The sequence below is a fragment of the Idiotropiscis lumnitzeri genome, chromosome 3, assembly GCF_059441095.1.
Source record: "Idiotropiscis lumnitzeri isolate Australia: NSW breed Sydney's pygmy pipehorse chromosome 3, RoL_Ilum_1.0, whole genome shotgun sequence".
Classification (NCBI taxonomy): Eukaryota; Metazoa; Chordata; class Actinopteri; order Syngnathiformes; family Syngnathidae; genus Idiotropiscis; species Idiotropiscis lumnitzeri.
The window spans coordinates 30,790,447-30,813,900 of record NC_142393.1 but is presented as its reverse complement, the minus strand read 5'-3'; the positions used below and the strand labels follow the sequence as shown (position 1 = coordinate 30,813,900).

Below are 23,454 nucleotides of genomic sequence, written 5' to 3'. Positions count from 1 at the left end.
AGATTTTCCATAGTGCGCTGAAAAATGGCTGGGCTAGCTGCAACTCCAAGCGGTTGCATTTCTACAGTCCCTTGTGTGTTCATGGTCACATACTGTTTGGCGTTCTTCTCTGAGCTCCACCTCCAGCTGTTGATATGCCTGGCTCATATGGAGCTGAGAGAAAGTCTCGCCTCATTCAAAGTTAGCAAACAGATCCTCAATTTGGAAAATTGGATAGGTGTCGAGGTGTGAGGCTTGATTGAAAGTTAGCTTGTAATTGCCACAGATACATACACCTCCGTCTTCACTTTGTACCGGTACAATTGGAGCTGCAGACTCTGAGTATTCAATAGGGTCAATGACACCTAGTTGCTGCAGTCTCTCCAATTCTGCCTCCACTTTTGCTTTTATGACATATGACACGGAACGGGGCTTGAAAGAGCATGGCCATGCTTTGAAATCTATGCACAGTTCCACTATGGTGCCTCGGAGGGTACCCAACTCTCTTTAAATATCTCTAGGTATTTTGATAAGTTGTTGAGAGTACCCCAATGTGCCTGTTGTCCCTGATACTCTGCATGCACTTCAAAAAGTGGAATACACTCTTCAATGTGTTTTAAGTGAAATAATATTCTCTTTAAGTACAGGTGCTTATCCAGTGCGCCACAATTTGCTGTAGGTGTCTTGACTTATCACTGAATCTGCGGCCCCTGTGTCCACCTCATTTTCTTTTGCAGCGTGGTTAAACTCTTTTATTAACTTTTACGTCTTCCCGCCACACTGACGACAACGGACCTCTGCTTTGCCCCGTCATTGTCATTCGCCAGGAAAAAGTGTTGAAGCCTCTCGAAATACGCAACCCAGTCCCCAATCCTGTCATCAGACTCCATGAATGAACCCACCATTTCCATGACGCTAGACCCGCGTGAAAGAACATTACTCGCAAACTTCTGCAATGGATGCAGTGTCAGCTGATATAGCCATGTCATGTCATCCACACCGCTTATCTTGTACAGGGTTGCGGGAGGGTGCTGGAGCCTATCCCAGCTTACAACGGGCGAAAGGCGCAGCACACCCTGAAGAGGTCACCAGCCAGTCACAGGGCAGACATAGACACCGTCACTGAGTGGGACCCGATCCCACGCTGGCCACACACAAATCAGGGGAATGTACCACTACACCATCAGTGACTTGCTAATATAATGTGAAAGTCTATTCAAGCAGATGAATCACCGTAGGATGATGGTTTGAGTGAAGTGAATCCAGGCCCAGTTGGTCAAGGCATTGTCAAGAGTATATTAAAAAAGTCTTCAGTCATGCTTTTAGGTGCTTCCGGTGTAAGACAAATGCATTTTTTTTGTGCAAGTCTAGTCCTGATTCATTAGAGTCGGGAGTAGGGGTGCCCAAGTCAGGTCTTCGACAACCTCGATCCAGTCCGATCCAGGTCCTCTCCTTGCATCCCTCCCTGCACGAGAGGCACAAGATTCGGCCAAAGAGGGCTGATTTTTCTTTCCACCCCACAGATTTTTCACCGATTACTCATGTTCTACTGACAGGTCATATTGACTGTTTTAACTGATGTGATGAAAAGTGATTTACATTTTTATAATTGTTATTTTTTTTCCAAGTGGAAGCTCAAACTGTGCGGTTTGCACGAGCGCAGCGGTCGAGGAACGTGGGGCGTGGTCACACGTGACAATGACGTCGTGTTTTTGTGTCTGTCAAACCGAGTAGCAAACAAACGGTCCTACCAACCAGGCAGGTTGTCAAACGCGTCAGTTTGCCGATCCGAAACGGTACGTCTCCACCTTTAATCGTGCACTTGTAGATGGTCGAAGGAAGGTCCGTTGCCGCGTGTTGACAATTCGTGCCGTTTGTGTTTTATGTGCCTCCGGAGTTCGATTCTCGATGCTAGTGGCGTTAGCTAGCTAGCTAGCGCGCTTGCTATCTGTACAGTGGAGATAGTGCTTCAAAAATAGCCGAGAATGTTTTCGAAATGCGACTGTCAGCTTGTGCTTTCCAACCAGGTGGTACGTGGCAATCAAACGTCGCCCCTCGGCGTAACCTGTGCATCGTTTTTGTCTACAATATCTTGTCGTTTGGCGTTGGAACGCGAGTAAAGCTAACGTTGCGGATCATGCATTGACATCGCTTATAAGTTCACGTTTAAGACAATCTATTGCGCGTCACCTGTTTGTGTCAATATTTCATGAAATTAAATGATTAATCATTAAATGTATGCTAAATAATATCAAGTTAAGGATGGATGATTTTGCAGTAACTATATATATATATATATATTACACCATGTTAATGACCTGGCCCATGTGTCTCCTTAAAAAAAAATCTATGCGGCGCTTAAGCGACCAGGTTTTCCCACCCCTGCCTTAGATGCACACTGAGCAGAAGTCATGCAAGATTTGTTGACTATATTTTGCTGTTTTATATATATTGCTTTCCTTTTAACGCTTAAAACTATGTGTGTGGATGTGTTACAGTGCCACCCCTGTATGGGTGCCATGGTCGTCAGTAACACATGAGTTCTACTATGTGGTACATCATGCAGAGCATTCAAAGTAAATACTCGCTGTCCGAGCGGCTCATCCGCACCATCGCTGCCATCCGCTCCTTCCCGCACGACAATGTGGAAGATCTCATTCGCAAGGTGACCTCTTATGTCCAATTATGTATTCAAAATGTCTCTTTCCACTTTTTGTGTTGATGGGTGTTAATATGTCACATTAAGGGCGCTGATGTAAACCGCATGCACGGCACACTGAAGCCCCTGCACTGCGCCTGCATGGTTGCTGATGCTGACTGTGTGGAGCTGCTGCTGGAGAAAGGTGCAGAGGTATGTGTTGTGCCATAATGAGTGAGTGGGCAGTCACTCCAGAGATCCAACTATTTCCATACGAGCAACTCCAAAGTCATTTTTACATGTCCTCTGAAACAATTAGATATGTTTTTGTGGAGCCATTGGGATATGCATCATGGCCAGGCCCTGGTCTTCCAGGAGCCCTAAGCAAAGTTTCCTTTGCGGGCACTCTAACTGATTAGCAGCGCCAACCGTGTCGCCATTGATGACTCCAAAGCCCATCATGTCAATGTGACTGTAGCAATCTCTTCAGTTATACTTTTTGTCATTGCAAAAACAGCACCACGAAAGCATTGGATCCTTTATAATCAGCTACCAATGTACAAGTCAAGTCAGGACCACACCCTAGAAAAAATGAAATTTTCCTGCCTTCCTGCATTTTAATTTGGTCCAGTTGAGTTAATTCTTTGGATTTACACTTAAATGCAAAAGACTAATAATTAATATTTATACACAAACAAAATAGTTTTAAACTAATCAGATAAGAACAGTGAGAATTAATGCATTTATGAATTATATAATAAACGAGCCAAAGGAAAGTATCTCAGGTAATTTAGTATTAAAGTACCATAATAAATGCCTATACCTAATTACATGTATATTTTTTTTCTTTCTTTCTTTATGGTCTAAGATCAAATGTATCATTAGGTTTCTTCTTCTTCTTCGTCTTCTTCTTATTATTCTTATTCTTATTCTTATTTTTATTATTATTATTATTATTATTGCTGCCTCCAAATGATTAAATACATAATTTGTAAGCACATTAGTGCCAAACCAATTTTAAATAAAACACTAAATACATAACTAAAAATAACACAAACATTGCCAAAAAAGCCAAAAGGTTGAGTGCAGGACATCTTCAGTTCATGCTAGCAAACTCTAACGTTCCTGAAAATAAAATGAATAGGCACCATGCACAGACACAATCTAAGCTTTTTTTTCTTTTAAAATATCGGTTGAAATAAATTAACTATAATAAGAAGTTCTGTCATGTGATGATGCAGAGGTATTGTGGGGGCATTCACAGTCTGAGCACACGCCCCTGCGTCGTCACACGACAACGTATGTTGCTATTCTCAACTCAAACTCAAGGCCCCAACACCCGCACTTACTTCGGGATTGTTTATGTTTTTCACATTTTCTTTTTTTCCTTCGTTTTTCCGTACCCGATCAGTCTTTTTGACATTTTGCTTGGTGCCCTTGTTTACACACAACTGCTCGTTGCCTCACGGAAATATTATTACAAATGGAGCACACATTGTGCGTGCTCATGAGTTATAGGATGTGTCGGCAATGGGTTGCCAGATCGGGACCCTTTGGTGAAGTCGGGGCCCTATGCGGCTGCGTAATTTGCGTGTAGGCAGCGCGGGCCCTGATTATTGCAGTGTACAAGTGACAAAAAAATTACATTGAATCTGTTATTGTCAGATCACAATAAGGGCTACTCCAAATGTGGATAAAGATCATCTGATTAATGAATATCTCCCAATGCAAGTGCAGCTTAAACACACTGATGTGATACCTTGTTATTGCCGGCTTGACATAACTGAAATACTGATTGGTGACATTTACACTCCAGCATCTGTCCAAACAGCACAAATAAACATTAAAAAAACACTCACTGTAAATCTAAACTACAGGCAATGCATAGATAATTACATGATGTAAATATACTCCTTTAGAGGTGTATTTAACGTCAAATATCGTGTAAATATAATTTTGGTGTGTTGATTATTAACTGTCGACTGCGACGAGTGGATACAGTTGTCCCTTCCTATATTGCTATTAAATTTTTAAGGCTTTACTGGATTGTGGATTTTTCTTTTTAATTGTACTTCAATCACAGATTATTAACCTATGTTGTTATTATATTTCTGCTCTGATTTATACTGCGGAGGAGGAAGATGAGTCAGGAGAAAAGAACTTTGGGATCATTTCACACTTAATAGCAATTGGTCTGATGCAAAGTACAACTGGCTTAAAGGAACATTTAATTGGGCTGTACGATGGCACTTAATGCCTATAAGTAAGAATTATGTCGGCACTAAAATTCACCCTACTGGAAAACTCTATAGTGATTTTAAGTTTTTTTATTTTTTTTTTTATGTGACAACTTTCTGCACAAGTTGTAATGCTTCAAAATTGGGAGGAAACTGCTTGATTGACACATCAGCCTTATGAGGTCATTTAAGTAGAGGCAAGTATTGTAATATTTTTTTCCTGGCTTGATTTGTCACAGGAAACTTTGAGGTAGGCTTTCTCTGTGCTGTGGTGTGAACGGAATCCAAACTGAAGTGTTTCGTACAGCTCGGTGGACTGGAGATGTGTTGAAGTTGAGTAATGTCAGAGCGCTCCAGGATTTTTAAGATTAAGAGAAGATTGGAAAATGGTCAGAAGTTGTCTGGGGTGAAGATTAGTATTTTTTGGGGGGGATGGGTGCCATATTTGAGCAAAGATGGAACAGAGCCAGTGGAAAGGGAGGTGATGAGAGGTAGGAGAGTTGTGAAACATGGTTTTTGGAGAGGAGATGGGATGATCACATGGTGGCGATTTGAAAATTTCATAGATGAAAGGAGTTAAGCGATGTCAGAGTCAGGGAAGAGAAGGATGAAAATCCAAGAGTTGTTTGAGGAGCAATGTCAGGTTCTGAGAGCAAAGGAGTGGAAGTATTGGATACAACTGAACTATAAATTTATTGGATTTGGGATGAAATTATATGAGAAAGTTATTGCATTTGTCTGGTGTGAATGTGGAGATTAGGTTTTCTCAATTTTGAAAATCTCAAGAAACGTGTGCAGTTAGAAGAGTTCAAGTGGATGAGTTGTGAATAATTAGCATGAGCAGGTGTTTAATTGGGTTTAGGGGCATAATTGTATGATTAATTGTATTGTAACGAGTCAACTGGTCATTTGTTGGAATGAAGTTACGCCACTCTCTCGTTTTTCTTTTCTATCGAACATTATCTCGAAAGCATTTTCTTTCGCTACCAATCATGTGACTATTGCGTTACATATTGATCTTGTATTATCGCCCAGCCCTAGGCAGAATGGTCATCTGAGTGGACAAGGCATTGACAGTTAATAACCGCAAATCTAAATGAGTGTACAGTCTCACCCACCTTTACAAACACCCACCTTTATGAAACATCAGCACTTTGTAATCTGCCACCACGGCAAAATGAAATATCAACACTGCTAATAAAGCAACAAGCCGTTCATTTACCATCACCAAGGGAAATCCCATATTTTGATTGAGATCCACTTTAATATAGGACATTTATCAGCCCTACCATTATCTGAGCTGCTTCTCCTCACAAGGGTCGCGTGCGTGCTGAAGCCTACCCCAGCTGCCTTAGTAAGCAAATTGATAAATTACTCTAAGTACAAGCTAAAATCGTTTTTCTGGTCCAAAACTTAATAAAGAGACAATTGAATTAAACGTGGACAATCGAGCTGGTTGTTCCCTTTAAGGTGCACAATTGCATGTTGGGCCATGTAAACATTAATAGCTAATTTAGTATAGCCCAATACTGCTAGCAACAACAAAATCAACATAAGGGCTGAACGTTTTATCATTTTGAGACAGAAATTGTGATCTCTGACCACGCGATTTCGAGATCGCCAACGCTGCGTTTGTGCCCCACGTTCACAAAGCAGTTCACACTAAACGGTGGCGTACTGATTTTAAAAAAAAATGTTGCGCTGTCGCCCATAGTCCTGGAAGTCATTTGCTTGAATCTATCTTGCGCCACAGCAGTATGGACTTTATTTATACTATATGCAAGTCAGAGCAGCAGCAATGAGCTGCGTAATGCGGATCATCTCTCCTGTGGTGCCAAAAAACTACCCCACTAACAAATAGAGTTTTAACCGAGGAGGCATACGAACTTAAGGTTATAATGGCATTTTCAATCATGTTTGCAAATGTCACTGGACATTGCGAAGAAAATTGCAAATGAAATTGAAATATCTGTAAGTAAAATCGCAATACAATTATTAATTACGTCCCACAACAGGCTTGACCTCCCTTTAAAGTTCAAGCATTCTGTCACAAATAGGCTCAGACTCTATAGTACAGGAGAATGTGACGATAGCAACCCCAAGTGGAGAAAAATTGGATTTGCAACGGAAGCGTCAAGCTGAAATTTACTACTCTGTTCAAATGTGCTTAAGTTCTAATTTTTTCACAATTTCCTAATATTGGTCAGTTCCCACTTGGCTCTGTTATTTTCACAAATTATATTCCTAGCTACCTGGTTGAAATTGATTTGCTCACTTGGTGATGACATGTCAGCGGCTCAACAAACATGTTTTTATGGGGGTGGAGGGGTTCCTAAAGTGATGGTTCTGGACGGGGAACTTGCCTGAGGGCAAAGAGACATTATGGCATTCAGTGGAATCCTGCATACTTGGGATTCTGCACCGACAGGTTCGAATATTCTCATATTTTTCTGTTTGTGTTTTGTTTTATTTTTTAATCAGCTGCATATATTAATAACACTATATTGCATATTGTAAAATCAATGAGCTGCTACAAAGAACATGTAGTTCTTAATTCAGTTTGTTACAAAACCATTCTAAAATCTCGTTGCACACTTGAGTACAATGACAATAAAGGGATTTCTATTTCTATTTCTAAACTCTGAAAAAATATGCTTGGTTGGTACTTTCAAATAAAATACTCAATGTCCATTTGAGTCCTCATCATATTCATTAAATGAAAGCAAGACATAACTGATCCACCTGCAGTAAACCCAAAAATGCGGTCTGCGTCTGTGTTGCATTATCATTCTATCACATGCGCTATGAAATAATTTTGCACACTCAACTTTTTTTTTTAATTATTATTTTTTTAAAAAGTAGTTTAAAATATCATATGCATTTTGTTCAACTTCACAATTGTGTCCCACTTGGTGTTGATTCTTCACAAAAATAAACTAATTATATTACTAATTTATGTTGGAAGCCTTGAAATGAAGCAAAAGTTCAAAAAGTTCAAGGTAGCTGAATACTTTTGCAAGCCACTGTTTGTAAAACTCTGACACAGGCCTTTGATTGGAATTTGGATTTTGCATTATAAATCTTGCCCTCGCGTAACTTGTACCTCTTGTCAGGTGAACGCTTTGGATGGATATAACCGCACCGCGCTCCACTATGCAGCAGAGAAGGACGAGAGCTGTGTGGAGCTGCTTCTGGAGTACGGGGCGCAGCCCAATGCTCTGGATGGCAATAAGGACACTCCGCTCCACTGGGCAGCTTTTAAAGACAACCCCGAATGTGTGCGAGCGCTGCTCGACAGCGGAGCATGTCCCAACGCCCGCGACTACAACAGTGACACGCCGCTGAGCTGGGCAGCCATGAAGGGCAACCTGGAAAGTGTCAAAGTGCTTTTGGACTACGGCGCACAGGTGCACGTGACCAACTTGAAGGGCCAGACACCCATCTCCCGTCTGGTGGCCCTCTTGGCACGTGGCCTGGGCACCGAGCAGGAAGAGGAGTGCCTGGAATGGTTGTGCCGGGCAGCCGGGCGCTTCGAGATCCGCCGGGCTGATGGAACGCTTCCCAAGGAGCTCAGTAAGGATCCGCAGCTGCTTGCCCGGCTTAGCGGCATGGTGGCCAAGGCGCCCACACTGCGCTCTCTGGCACGTTGTGCCGTGAGGCAAAGTCTTGGCATACGATTCCTGCCCACAGCAGTCAAAGAGCTTCCTCTACCAGAGACCATCAAGGAATATCTCCTCCTCAGAGACTAAGACAGTGGTGGAGTTTTCCTCCTCTCCTCAAACAAACATGACAGCCTTTCATGCCCCTTTTCTGCTGCGCAGTACTGGATACCCTCTGTCAGAAACCGCGCTGCACATAGGGCCTCAGTCCCAACAAGACATGCTCACTAAAGTAACTCACTCACTCTCGTGTCATGATATGGCTATCTAAATTCCAACACTATATTGAAAAAAAAAAATACCTACAAAGGCAGATCTGTCAAATGGTGTTTCTTTCAGGAGCAAATAACTAAACCCAAATGTCAGATATTTGAGCATATTTAGTGCAATTTTTTTTTAAATTTTTTGGTACTTAGCACAGTATGACATACCAGACGTGTAACATTTTAGAACTTATGTACATTGAAAATGGTAGAGTACTTGGATATGGATCTTGAACACCTTTGCATCATAAGGCCACATTAAAAAAATCATAGGCTATTAAGAAATTAAAGTTGTAATCTTAACAGAATGAAATATATATTTTCAAGAAAAAAACGTGGTATATTTAGTCAAATCACAAAAACAAAGTTGTATATTTTTGAGAAACTTGACATTTCTCCCTATCCCACCCATTGTGGTCTCTAACTGTAAATGAATACGAAACGATTCGATAGCATATAAATCTTGTTGCTAAAATTGAAGGAGAGTGAGATTTGCATGTATTTTACATGTGTCAACTGGGATTTTGCATGTTCTAAAATGTACTGATAAGATATCGACTTGCCAAGCTTAGAACTTTGACTGAACTTCAGATAACAATCCGACCCAAAAGGCGTCATAGGTACAGTAGAAAAGGGGCATGACGCTGGCATTTGAAATGTCAAGTCACTTTTGATGGGATGTTGTCACCGGAGGTAGAGTGAAGTGTATATAGGAACATTGCACCATAGACATTCACATTATAATTCATGTATGCACCTCTAGAATTCCGAGCACTTGAAAAGTCTGTCACGGTGGTCTTCAATGCACGGGATGGATGAATGACAACTTGGGCTCTTGTTTAATGTTGTGCCAGGGAGCCTCTAATGTCACTGTCCTTTACACTACTGAGGTAACAAATGACGGGAACAGTTGTGTGTGTAATTGTCGAGCTTTGCAAAATTGATTGGTCACATAAGTCTCGCCCGATTAACGTGGAGACAATTTGCCTGCTGTTCTGTGTGCAATTCAATGTCAAGCAAATCTGCCGTAGAGGAGCGAATGGATACATCCTCAGTTGTTTTTTTAAAGACTGTCTTTAATTTAACTATTAACAAAGCAAAACTTTGCGTTACTCATGTTTTAAGATTTACATAATATGCTTTGTAATATGTGTTTAAGTTGAAAATGGATTGTTTTATGTTGTGGTGCTGCAGATATGTTAAAGTCGCATCTTGTTTATGCCTGTAAAAGTGCTGCTTCCCCCCCAGTAACTTTAATGAAAGTAATGACTTTCATTACCTGTGTAGTTCTTCAATATTCATCACAAGGTTTAAAATAAAATACATCACAGATGAAGATTACGTACCAGCAACCTCCCTAGTTTAGATGACCGCAGTCGATGGAGTTAGTTAACGATTATCAAAATCAACAGTCATAATAGGCATGTTAAAAGATGCACTCAGAGGAAATTGATTGGCGATTGGAGATGCATAAATTACATTTATTTTGCTGATTGTCCGCCGAAGCCAGGTCGCGCACTGGCTTGCTGATATAAACTAGCGAACGAGCAACGCACAAAATGACATCGTAAAAACATGTAAAAAAGGACATCTTAAACGTAATTCAAATGAGAAACACCAGAGACATTACTGCCAGTACCAACAAAGATGGGTGATGCTACATTCGTCAAGCTGGGAAGTCCGAGTAGCGACCTCAGAGCGTACAAAGTGAATATAAACAATAACAAATGGCTAATTCCGATCAATTGTTTGTTGTTCTGTTTTGTCACAAACAAAATTTGACATCCAGCACATCTTAATTTATTTGATAAAACAATATGTTCAAAGCATATAATTAATTTCACCAATACGGCTTATCGTCACACACTCAGTGCAAATCAAGTTGTGTTACGTAATGTTACGTCAAATACCCGAATCACTGTAATAGTAAATACATCTAATCTAGTCACTATGCAAATATATTAGTAAATTATGTTTTGCCCTCCACGTTGTGTCTCCATAGTGGTTGCCATTTTCGAGTGACGTCACATTGAAGTTGGTCGGTGAACTCGGGGTCATTTTTTTCTGAATTCGCAACGCAGACCTCACAGTTCAAAGGGGCGTTCAAGTGCTCTTTTCCTTGTGAGAAGTCGTATAAGTCCGACTTCACACCTTCCGCGAACGCAACCATATGATCATCGTGACGTAGCACCAGTGCATTCTGGAACTTGTAGTATTCGCAATGTGCGCAAAATACGGACACGAGCATTTTCGCATTGTTGCGGTCCAAGTACACATGCGTCTCGGGGTTGAAAGACAATGTTAGATAAATATATATTTCATATAACTATCACAATCGGTTTAAGGTCGTTCAGGTGAAATTTAGGGGTGCTTTGATGTGGAGTTTTATGATTCTTTTGGAAAATCAGATCTAATGATGTAAGGCTTACATCAACACACAAAGTTAAGTCACTAAACGGGGGCGCGCGCGCACCCAGTCACTTCTCGATTCTCTTTGAAGTCTTTTAACGTTGCCCATTAAAAGCTTATGCACTCCCGCTGACTTTCTCTTCCCAAAGAAGCATTTAACGAGAGACAATTCTTGACCTCATTCCTCACTCTTTTATGTTTTCTTTTCCTCGGTTATTTTCCTTATCATTCGTGCTGGGTAAATAGCACAATGGAGCAGATCAAAAGAGCGAAGTGCCGCAAACGTCACAATCGCTCCCCAGCAGCCGCAACAGGAGCGTCAGCGTCACACAGGGACAAAAGAAGGTTGAACACAACTTGGAAGAAGGCAAATATTGATGCCAGCAATTTAGAGGTCCAATTCTTCCAACCTACTGTGATTATAATTCACGGGTTAGGACACACATTCTACTGGTAAGTCCAAGTACTGTCGTTCCTTGTCTTTGACCATATTTTCTTGTTCCCAACCACACCTGGATTAACACCTACAAAACAACCTACGAACAATTAGCCATTTATAATTGATTCTTGTCAAAAGTTCGGCAAACCCTTATATAACTTTTGGAAGTGGAAAAAAATACGTAATGCAAAATTGTATTCGCAATGATCCATCAGGGTTCTCCATAGCTTTGTCTCTGATTAGAAGGAAACCAATTAAAACTCGATATCTTTGACATATTTAATCAAAGGCAAATGACAAATGGCAAAAGCTGATTTTTCTCACTTTTATTTTATAAATCAAGCATGATCACGTTGAGCACACATTGTACTCTACTGAAGTGCACTTATACTTGATCAAGATGTCATTTTACATCACTGTCACTGTCAGCATGATTCTTTCCCATTATTCATACTTGTGACGGATCAACAGGTAAAACACCTTATTAAATCTCTGCCTCCTTTTCTTTCTGATTAGATTAGACGTACACTTTGTTTTATATTGTATTTTGGAGGGGGGGTGTGAGTGAGAGAGAGGGGGAGAGAGCGAGATGATATGTTTTAGGTAAATAAGATTGGGCGGTTCTCGAGCCGCAACGTGAAGGGCTTCTTCTCGCGATAACTCGACGTCGAGGGGAGTGTCAAATTCCAGGGGAAAGGAAAAGGAGAGCCAGAGAGAGGCGCAAGAGTGAGTTTGTAAACAATTTATTACCATTTAAATAAGGCGTGAATGTGTCCTTGACGTTACCTGTTGTTGAAGTAACTTTTCGCAGTCTTCTTTTCTTGTTGTGTCGGTGTTTTTAAAGTGTACGTCAAGTGTTATGGCTGCTCAACCTTCCATTCGTACTCGCTTTGAACTCCAAAGTGTCAGTCTGCTAACAAGTCAACTGATAGTTTATTTTCCCCGACTTTTGTCAGTTTGGCGGCCCGTAAAGTGTGTCGGGCACGTCGGCTGCGTGTGCATTAGCGTTTATTTAACATTGCTGTCATGTCGGAAACTGTCAATAACGGTGTTATTAACAGCACAGAGTGTGCGTTTGGCCTGCTGTTAACGCTAGCACAGCAGTTAGCCATTAGTTGTTTCTTTCTTTTTTCTTTTTTTTCTTTTTTGTCTCGTGGATACAAAAAGTGATTTTGGAGCTTTTAGCCAATGAGCGACTGCGAGACGAGCCAAGTGACAGCCTCGGTGGCTTTGATTGCCTTAAATGTTATTGACTGACGTGCGCGTAAGCCAATCGAAGAAGCGAATTTGCTGGCGTATTACGGTAAAAGGATGGACTAAGTTTGCCTGAAATTGATGGAGGCTAAAAACTATATGGTGAAATACCGCGAATTCTCGTTACGGTCGAGAACTTTTTTTTCTTTCTCCTGAGCGCATTGGACGTCTCAAAAGTGTGCTTTCTGTTCAGCTGCCGTATCCTTATGCTTGTGGGTCTGCAAGAACAGGCTCAAGTAATGCTGATATGTTTAGTATTGATACCTGAGCTGCTGAACGCCTCGGGATTTAAACATATGCTTGTCAACGCCTTCATTAGGAATGTAGGTCATGTTTTGGCACACTTTTCTATTCTAAAGCAAGCAGGCGTACTTGGCCACAAATTGGACGTTAAATGTGACACGTGCACAACTGTCACATATTGTTTGTTTGCTTTTCCATTGTTTATTGTTATCATCATGCTTGCTACAACTCAATTTCCTTTTCGGGTGTTTAATATGTCCATAAACTTGTCTATTTTGCCAAGCATGTTTCTTCATGGAAAAAGTGTGTCATTTAATGGGGGAAGCACTTGGCATCAAAGTTTCATGATTAAACTTAAATGATCCTGTCATGATTTGCCATAATAAAGGACATGCAAGGCTCATTTCATCACTGCTCCTAGCTTCAGTTGTTCTTCATCTGACAGATGAATGCCATTTTTGTGGCTCTCAACCAGTGTTGTTTTTGGCATGCATTTTAGATTTAGTCTTAGTCTTTTGGATAAAAATGCTTATTAGTTTTCATCACATTTAGTCATTTCTATTCGTGATAGTTTTAGTCTAGTTTTAGTCGACAGAAACTCTAAAAAAAAGTTTCAGTCTCGTTTTCGTAAATTTAGTCGACGAAAACAAAAAGATTTTAGTCCATTTTAGTTAAAAATAAGCATACAAGGTTTCCACCCAATAGTTCTGGAACTCTAAGGATTATGCTCATTGCTCTGAAATAAGATGAGAACCAAAACATTTTATATCACAACTCTTGCAGCTTTATTTCACATAAAGCAACATAAATAATTTTTTTAACAACATTGATTTGTAGCAGACGTGTTAGCACAAGTAAAAACTATCAAACATAAGTCATGTTTACTTAGAACAGCTTGCGGTTATCTCAACGAAGTAGCCTACAGAGTGTCGCTGTTGCCATGGTCCATAAACAATTACGTCCAGTCTTGTCAACAAAAATTCATGTACGTCACGTCATGTTTTTGTCATTAAAGTGACACGTTTAGCTCGTCATCGTCTCGTTATCGTCATGGAAAAAAAGGAGACGTAAACAACACTGCGCTCAACATGGCGAAAAACGTATTTTTTTCATTTTGCAAATGAGTGTATCATGTTAAAAGTGGTTGTGTATTTGGTGGAGCATTGCGCTTAAGTTTGATGATCATTTTCAGGATTTTCCATGAAAAAGCGGGTTAAAGGGCCCCCTTTATTGCAGCTTGAATTATTTCATTCTTCCTTAGAAAGATTACCTGTGTTTTTTCAGCATGGTCCCGCATGGTGTGGTCACATGGCGTGAATGTAGCTTTTAGACCAGTGGTGGGTATTGGATTTCATTTGTTCCGTTGTCCAAATCTCCGGTCTTCTTGCTTACATAAATACATGTACACACCCAGATTAGAAGGTCATAACCCACATTAACAGCATCCCAACATCCCGCTGTGGACCAATAGGCAACTTTCATTCTTCCACCCCTGACGTTCTTTTCTTTTCTTTTGCTGGGGTCTCCCCCCGACACTCTGGCAATTCAAGCCTCCAGTTCCACCGTCATGGCTGCAGCGTGAGCTATTAATACAGTTTGTTTAGTCAGTTTCCTAGCAAGCTACATCAAACACAGAGTGGCTGTTGCTGCTTTTAGCTGAGACTTGTTCCCTTACACCTGCTGAGTCGGAGAAACCCAAGTTAAATGGATGGAGCTTGGCTACGGCTCAATGGGAAGGAGAAAAAAAAATGCGGACACTTTAAAGGCTTCCATGTCACCTTGGATGAAAGGAGGTGAAAATAGGCACACTTGATATCTCGTGTTGGAATAAATGGGATTAAAACAGTGCTACAGTAGACCCTACAATTTTCAACACCATCCCCTCTTGGAATCCACACCTACTCTTTTTCATATAGCGAATAACTGAAATTTAATAATCTGTTCATGATATCACTCTGAACTGTTTTTAATTCACTGAACAAATATCACCAAAGCAACTAGATTGTGCAACAACAACTTCCAAATAAACAATTAGTCAGAAATAATAGAAAATGTTGCACAATGTTTAGCTCACCTGGACATGCCTTAAAACCCATTTTTATGTCTTTGCTTTTAACACAGCATGTGGCTCTTTTGTTTATATTTATCATTTTGAAATTAGATTATGTATTATTGTTTTGTGTTCATTTTATCTTGCTGTTCAGCACTTAATTTCAGATGCAGTTTTTAAAATTCAAATAAAACTGAATTGAGTTGGCCTGTGTATTATCCCCTTTGGTTTAAGTGCCACTAATCTCCGCCAAACAATTAGAATGATGTCACTTGAAGCATGGAATATAATTCCAGTGGATTAATAAGTTTTGTTTCGGATCGAAATGTCTTTAGATGCCGATCTAGATTGGAGTCAGTCTTTAGACTCGGGGTCTGACATATTTGCTCAATCTGATGATCCCCAATCAAAGCTATTAATTATTCTGCCTCAGTTTTGATGTATTCACGAGGATTGGGAATCTATAGCATTAGGCCCATTCGATAAATATCTCTACACAAGTTGCGAGATGGAATATTGTAAACATTGCGATAGTTAAAATTTGTCGTTGATGTTAATCTTAAAAACACTAAATTACATTCTTACAGTATTTTCACATGTGTACAATGCCACCTATCACTGAGCATTGTTTTATGTTATTGCAAAAAGTACACATTGACAAAATAAACACATAAAAAAATCAAAATATAGTATTTTGTAAACATAGCAACCAGGATAAAGTTGAGGTTTTCACGTCTGTGACATCAAACAAAACCCGTTGTCATATACAATACAATATAACTTTATTTATATAGCACAAGTCATAACAGCAGGAGCTTTAACAAAAGCACTTTCTATATGGTGGAATATAAATTAGCAGGAAATATCTAGCAAACATGGAATCAAAACACATTTCACCCACTAAAAATATGGCCAAACTAGAAATGTCACTTTCCCTCTCAACAATTACTTCTCATTCCATTACAATAATTTTTTGTGTTCGTTTTTATGGCAGTCTTTTTTTTTTTAAGTCCTTTTGAGATACCTTGGCCAAACAGTGAATCACTAGTGTGCATATTCCTCAAGAGTTTAATTTTAGATTTCATAAAGTGAGTAAGTTTGATGGTTTAACATTTTCATAGCTGGTAGGAGTGTGCATATCTTCACAAAAGACTCGAAATGATTCTCGATACATGGGATGTGATGTTATTCAAGAATGCAATGATTTTAAAATGTAACAATTTGATTTGTTTTGTCAATTCGCATGATGTTCCGATTCAAATCTATTTTTTGTGGTGCGCCCTAAATCCTCTGTAGCATCCTACAGAATGCCTTGCGGTTAGTTTTAGTTGGCAATTGTCATGTCAGCTTTGGGACATATTTGTGTGACCTTTGAATGGACATCTTGGATGTTCATGGGAGTGTCTTTGTTGAAGTCGTACAATACAACCATCAAAACATAAGTGGAATGTGAGGCTTTGTTAACACGTGGGAATCGCCAAGATCTACAGTGGCATTGTTTCCAGGTGAATGTATATGTTCACTGTGCATTAGGGGCTCTCAGAAAAAAAATGCATGTAACGTGATGTTGCATGTAATGTTTGCTATGTCAAGACAAAAGGTAGCCTGAAAATCAATTTTACCTTGAAAATGGTGATGCCACTGAAAAATGTAAATGAAACTAATTGCGTCACTGCTTCTGAACACTGTTGGCTTTTTGTTGTAAGCATACCGTATTTTACGGTCAAAAGACGCGCCGTATCAAAGGGCGCAGTACCAGTTGAGGGTGCTATTTCTGTATTTGATACATAGATAGAACGCACCGCATCATTGGGCGCAAACAGAACCGAGCAACCGAGCAGTTGCGCTGGCTGCTCAGTCGCGCTAGCATGTTTTTAAAATGGCAGCGGGAGTTCGGTGGTACTTTATTTTAGCTTTTAACAACGTGCTGAAGTTGTCCTCATCCAAAAATGCACCAAGTTGTTGTCTTCTGTATCCAAGATAAACAGCTGGACACGTTCTCCACCAAACATGAGAGTCATTATCAGTCTGCCTCGCCGTCTCGTTGCGGCGCAGCCCCTCAGATGGGATGCCGACACAATGCCGGTGTGAGCAAGTCACTAATCAACAAACGATGTGCGGTCACGGTGTTACATCAAAACTAAAACTATCACCCCAAATCAACTGAATAGCATAAGAGCGTAGGCCCAGCAAAATTCCGCCTCCCAGCCTACCATACAATACCTTAGTTTACATGCATGCACACTAAAACAGAAGATAGCATGGCTAGCGTGGCTAGCTGTTTTTAAAAAGGCAACAGGAGCAAAACTGAGTTTGGTTGTATTTTATTGAACTATTTAACAATGTACTCACATTATTATTAATCAGTCATCATCCACAAATCCATCAAAATCGTCTTCTGTATCAGAAATAAACAGCTGGGCAAGTTCTCCCACAAACACGGCAGGTTCCATCTCGTCATTGTCAGATTCCCCGTGTCGCTGCTGCGTGCGGCTCCTTATGATGCCGGCTTTTGCGAAAGCCCTAACAACAGAGCTAGCAGACACGTTTGCCCATGTTGGGGCATTGGGAGCTGCTTTGCACTGGGGGGCGTGCCTTTGCGTTGTCATTCACGCCCATCTCCCCTCTCACGTCCGCCTGTTGTCGTTCACGCCCATCGTTCCCCTCTCACGCCCCCTGCTGTCGTTAGCCACGCCCGCCTTCTCTCTATATAAGCAGTGTGCAGGCAGTTAATGTTCGCAGTCAGCCCAGCGGTGCACTTGGTGCACTTTGTCCACATAATGGGCGCTCCGCCTCAAAAGGCGCCCCGGCTTTTTTGGACGAGTTTCAGGACTTTAAAGTGCGCCTTATGGCTGCGAAAATCCGGTAATTGTTAGGTACATAGCACAACACAAGAGCTCTCGCTCGACAAACCAAACGAGGTAGCCTCACAATAGCTGGTCCACAACTCTGCAATCAATGTATCCTAGGAGTCCTGGTGGATTTTGTATCAATTGAGGAGTCTTGGTACTGATACAGATCTCTGTCCTTTATGAACGGGTATTTGGTCATCGTGGTTTATTGTTCCCAACCCTAGTATTCATTGTCATGTTTGTAGTTTGCATTGACTAGATCATCAGAAAAGCTGTGTCAAAACTATTTGCTTTCTGCATTTAGTTAGAGGACCGAGTCTGAAGTGTTCAGTATGATGCAGTCCGTGCAAGTAATCTAAATGACATTACATTTGTAATTTATATTAGAATATATCGATGTGTTGAAATTAACGAATTTATAGATAAAACGTTTAGAATGACCATTTCAAATAGTAATTATTGCATTAATATCGTATGGAGGAGTCAGGTCCTCTTTAATGAAGTTGTGCTGAGTTTTTGGTGTGTGGGGAGAAGATGTGAGACAGGAAGGACAGAGGCATGATGGGAACCCTGAGCCTCAGAACTAATGTTGACATGTTAACCGCTAGTTCACTGTGCTGCCCACTTTAAGTGTGTCATGTCTTTGTGTGTGTTGATTTTCACTTTGTTATAATAATTGCCGTTAACTGTGCGTGTGTTCCAAAGTTTTCATGCTGTTTTCTCTTTGTGCATGTGGTAATCCTTTAGCACAGTGGTTCCCAATTGTTATCACCCAGGGATTGGAATTTTCCTATTGTTGCAAAATGGCGAGATCCACTTATGTAGAAGTTGGGAACAAGGAACATATTTTGCTTAAAAACAGCCTTTGAAAACAAAAAGCCATCTGAAATGAGTTTAATGATCACTAACCTGAAAGCATTTTGCTCGTCATAACATCCTCTAGTCAGAAGCTGAGCCGCACTGTTTACGTTTATGGAGTAAACTGGTTGTTAACGCCCAAGGCCGCTGTTGCTTATCGAATATGTTCCATGTCGGAGCTTCATTTGCCTCTGGACTGTACCAGAATAAGCAAAATAAGAATGCATGTAATTTTTTTGCGAGCTGTTTTCGACCCACCCAAAATGGGTCAGAGACCCCCTTTTGGATCTCAACCCACCCGTTGAGAATCATTAGCACATGATTGAAATATCAGGTGCTCAACCTAAAACGAAATGTTTTTTTTCCCCACTCACATCCTTCTAGGCGTTTATGGTGGACTTCCCCGAAAAATCAAACATGACAGTTCACATCGGTGCCGGCCAAGTTCACGTCTTGCGTGTCCTCAGAGTAAGATTTAAATGAGTTGCTGCTCTCCCACACAAACGTGTTGCTTGCCATTCGCGCGCGGTCCACACCCTCGCTCTAACGAACTCGGCAGACTCCCGTGTGCACAACACTCTTTGCCCAAATAGGCTCAGCCGATTGGAAGTACTTTTAAGGGCCTTGGCACTGATGTGTCGCTGTACAAGACTTAGTGTTAAACATGGATATCGGCGACGGAGACTGACGCGCAACAATGCGACCCGTTTCCCACCTGGTGTAATGCGAGGCATTGACTCAGGCTGCTGGCTCAGGCGCAGCTGTACTCGCAGACAGCAAGAAGGGAAATCGACTGACCTCAGCACTGGGAAGACTTTCAGATATTTACACCCCGCCAGCCTCATATGAGCAATGAAAAGAAGGCTTGTCACGAAGGTTTCAGCAGTGGCCGATCGCCTCGATACATGTTGGCAGTTTATGTGCTCTCTCTCAGTATGGCAATTAAGCATGATCGCAGCCAGGTGTCACCGTTGAAATGTTAATGGACGCTTCCTTATGTGTGTTGTTTTTACAAACTATTACCAATCTACTTTAAAGTGTTGAAATGTCTTGCTCTTTTTGGCAATGCAATGTTAGTGGTTGACCAAATACAGGCAGTCCTCAAATTACGAACAAGTTTTGTTCCTATGCTGGCGATTTAACCCGAATTTCCGTGTAAATCGGAATTAACCCTTTAATACTTTCTAAATCTCTAAATATTCAAATGCATGTTTTATACTTTATATTAATGCAATTAAATTAAACTAACAAGATACTGTGCATACCAACGCTGCTGAGAAGTGAGGCCATCATGCAAATGGTTTTTACGTAAGCGTTCACATGACATTATAAATGCCACTGTGGACTGTCTGGTGTGTGAAATTATTGCATCCCCAAAGTGACGCTCATGCACAGAAAAGACGACGTAACTCACGACGTAGTGTTTACGGAAGTAAATATGGTCCAGCGTTTCCGGGCATTTCTACTGTGGTGCGATTCGATTGGAGGTAGAAATACTGAATTTGGGGGTAATGAGACAAGCCTTTTTGATCTCATTTCATGGAGACGGCACATCCTTGCAGAGCGCAAAGACGTCTGAATTACTACCATCACCATAAATGTCCACTTTATGCTTCATGTTTCAAGCAGGATTAAATTAAAGTAAAATATAAAGTCAATAATACTGATACTCAAAAAAACTTTGCAGATTGGATCTCCCAGCTGCCAGCACTCTCCCTCTGCCCATGGGGAGCACATTTTGGGCTCCGGATGACTTCCATGACAAATACATGTGACCTGATCATCAAGCTGCGGTTACATTCCAAAAAATTCTGTATGTAGCCAATCCAGGACCACATATTAAACTGGCCCAAGTCAGATTATAAAAACAATTGAGCCATTCAGACTGTCATAAAAAAAAAAAAAAAAAAGAGTTTGCATGCGGAAAAAAAAAAATCTGATCTGACTTGCATTTTCCTGCAGTGTGAACCTAAAGTGAACCTAAATTGCCGGACGAGGCATTGTCGTTGTAAAGTCAAAACATTAGGTAGAGCATGTCGTAATGCGGGGACTTCCTGTCCGCAGTTTTTCTGAAAAAATGATCACTATTGAAGGGACAAGTATTTACCAGCTTTTCGGAATATTTAACAGTGCGTGGTGAGTTTGTTGGGGAAGAGTGCCAAGAGGAGATTTTGTGTACTGTGGTTAAAGAAGGCGTGTCATCCAAGAGCAGGTTTAAGTGTACACGCCTCGTTGTTTTAACATTATGTGCAGGTGTGAGCTTACTGCTCTTTCATTGCGTGGTATACTGAGGATAACCAAAACAGTACACCACACACAATTTTATCTCCACCCACAATTGTGAGGCTTCTGAAACCGAACCAGAATTCTTTTGCAATACCAAGATTGACACGTGAGAGGCAGCACAGTGCTCCAGGACATGCAGGCTGTTGTCAAATACAAAGAAGAGTAGTACAGTTAATGCTAATAGTGAAAATCTGTAAGTTATTGACGCTACTGCCAAAAGAAGTTTTAGAAGCCTTGGTATGCCGCCAGATGGCAGGGAGTGGTTACCAAAAATAAAAAGTAATTTCCAAAAGAAAACTAAAAGGCAAATGAGGAACGAGGATAAATAAAAATACCAAAGTTCAAATCCAACACAGATCAAAGTAACCAAACAAATATGAGGAAAAGGATTTGGACGGGGGCAAGAGACATTACACATGACAGTTGACAATGAACCAGACAAGTACTGAAAGGAACCGGGGAACAATTACAAACTGAGTGAGGAGAAAGACAAAGCGTTGCAGGGAGCTGATTGGCGAACACTTGGCAGGTGGGATGACAAGCACAGGTGGACCCAATAAGCTTAATGAGACAGGCACGCAAAGGCACTCAAGGAAAAACATAAAAGTAAAGTCCAACACCTAAATCAACAAACACAGACCATGACAGCAACAGAGCAACTTGTACAGATTTTTTTGGGAGAAAAAAAAGTCATGTGGATCTCACATTAATGACAATGTTCCTCAAAAATGTTTCACGTGGTCTACTGTAACATAGCCTTGGGCTGGCTTGCTTTTTCACAATTTTTGAAAAGTGAGCATAACAAGAACAACACTTCACCCTGATTCAGTCTCCTTTTTTGTCCATCCAAAAATGCTCCAAATATTAAAGGCTAATTGATTTTTTTTTTTTTTTTGCCACTACAACAGCCAAATTTTGTGCTGCACGCTCCTTGACTTCGGCTTTGTATTCCCTTCTTGCCAAAGTCATTCCTCCCGCCCTCGGATTTGTCATTGGCTGGCCTTAGCTGACTTGGCACGGCAATCATGAAACGAGCGTTGTGATTGGTTAGCCTTAACGTTGCATTCGAATGTGCATGCAGTTTCAAACAGGGAAAAAGGATTTGGTTGATTTTGAGATATGAATATCTTGAATGTTCATATCTAGATATAGCTTCTAGTACTACAAAGTGGAACGATAAATCATTCAGCCACATGGCAAGTATGCGCAGCTTTAGCAGGTGCAGTTTAAGGGGTCAACAGAGGGACATCAGCAAGGGCGCACTCACGCACACACACACGCACGCACACACGCACACACACACGCACGCACACCCATGCACGCACGCACACTTGAAACCTACTTTGTGGCACGATAGGCTGTTGTACAATATATTTCCATCAATGAAACCAAACACCATTGTTTATTTTTATCTTTTTAATGTGTGTGTGATACCAGCTCAACACCAGCATTTCTTAACACAAAAATAGAAATTATGATGGTCGGGAGTTGTGCTACTTATTCGAGCGCATGAAAACAAATAAGAGCGAATGACAAACTTCCAGTCCCTCACAGATCGTGATGAGGTCTGCAGCAGCTGGGAGAAGATGATGTTGTAGGGGGGGGGGCATCTTTATTTGAAAACGTTTTACTACAATAGATTTTAAATCACACAAATGTACACGTAAATATTATTATGCTCTCTGTCTACTGCAACTAGTATGTGGTTCTATCATCAAAATGCTGGTTTGCCATTAAATTATATTTAGTTTTATTTCAAAACTTGTTTTTGTGCTCGAGTATTTATTAATTCTCGTTTTAAATTCAGCAGAACGGTTAACCAGCAGACATGCAGTCATCCACTTCATTTGACACGCCTGCCCCTTGTAACGCATGAAAACAAAAACACGTCCTCCAAAATAGCAAATATTTATATATATTTGAATAGTGTCTACTATTTATTACTATTGTTAGTATTTATCACCATTATTATAACTGTGATTATAATGCTGGTTTTAAATACATTTTTATTGTACGTTTACATTACAACTTCTTTTGGAGTGTTTTATTCAGTTATTTTTCTTTTTTTTTGTGCATTATCACCACAGGCAAATAGTAATACGACTATTTTGCAAGATTATAGTACATTAATGCCAACACATAGATGGGGGCAAACTTCCACCAAGCGACGCATTTGATGTGGAGAAGGTGGTGATACTGACTTGTATAATTCATATTTTTTTATGTTGGCTTTTCTGGGTCTTGATTTTATATTTTTCTGCCCTTATTGTAAATCAAGCCTTTTTGT

General features: G+C 40.6%; 2 protein-coding genes across 3 annotated transcripts in view; both read left to right on the top strand.

Moving 5' to 3' along the window:
- Positions 1-1,630: 1,630 nt before the first annotated feature.
- Positions 1,631-10,112, top strand: asb8 (ankyrin repeat and SOCS box containing 8). Its single transcript, XM_088291692.1, has 4 exons — positions 1,631-1,775; positions 2,478-2,644; positions 2,726-2,830; positions 7,968-10,112. The coding sequence occupies exons 2-4, from the start codon at positions 2,516-2,518 to the stop codon at positions 8,601-8,603; spliced, it is 870 nt and encodes a 289-aa protein (XP_088147818.1). The 5' UTR covers positions 1,631-1,775; positions 2,478-2,515; the 3' UTR covers positions 8,604-10,112.
- A 2,178-nt stretch (positions 10,113-12,290) lies between these two features.
- atf7a (activating transcription factor 7a) overlaps positions 12,291-23,454 on the top strand; it is a 43,398-nt gene continuing 32,234 nt past the window's right edge. For both annotated transcript variants that reach the window (XM_088291583.1, XM_088291582.1), the window contains exon 1: positions 12,291-12,350. The gene's annotated coding sequence lies outside the window, so the exon portion shown is untranslated. The remainder of the gene's footprint in view (positions 12,351-23,454) is intronic.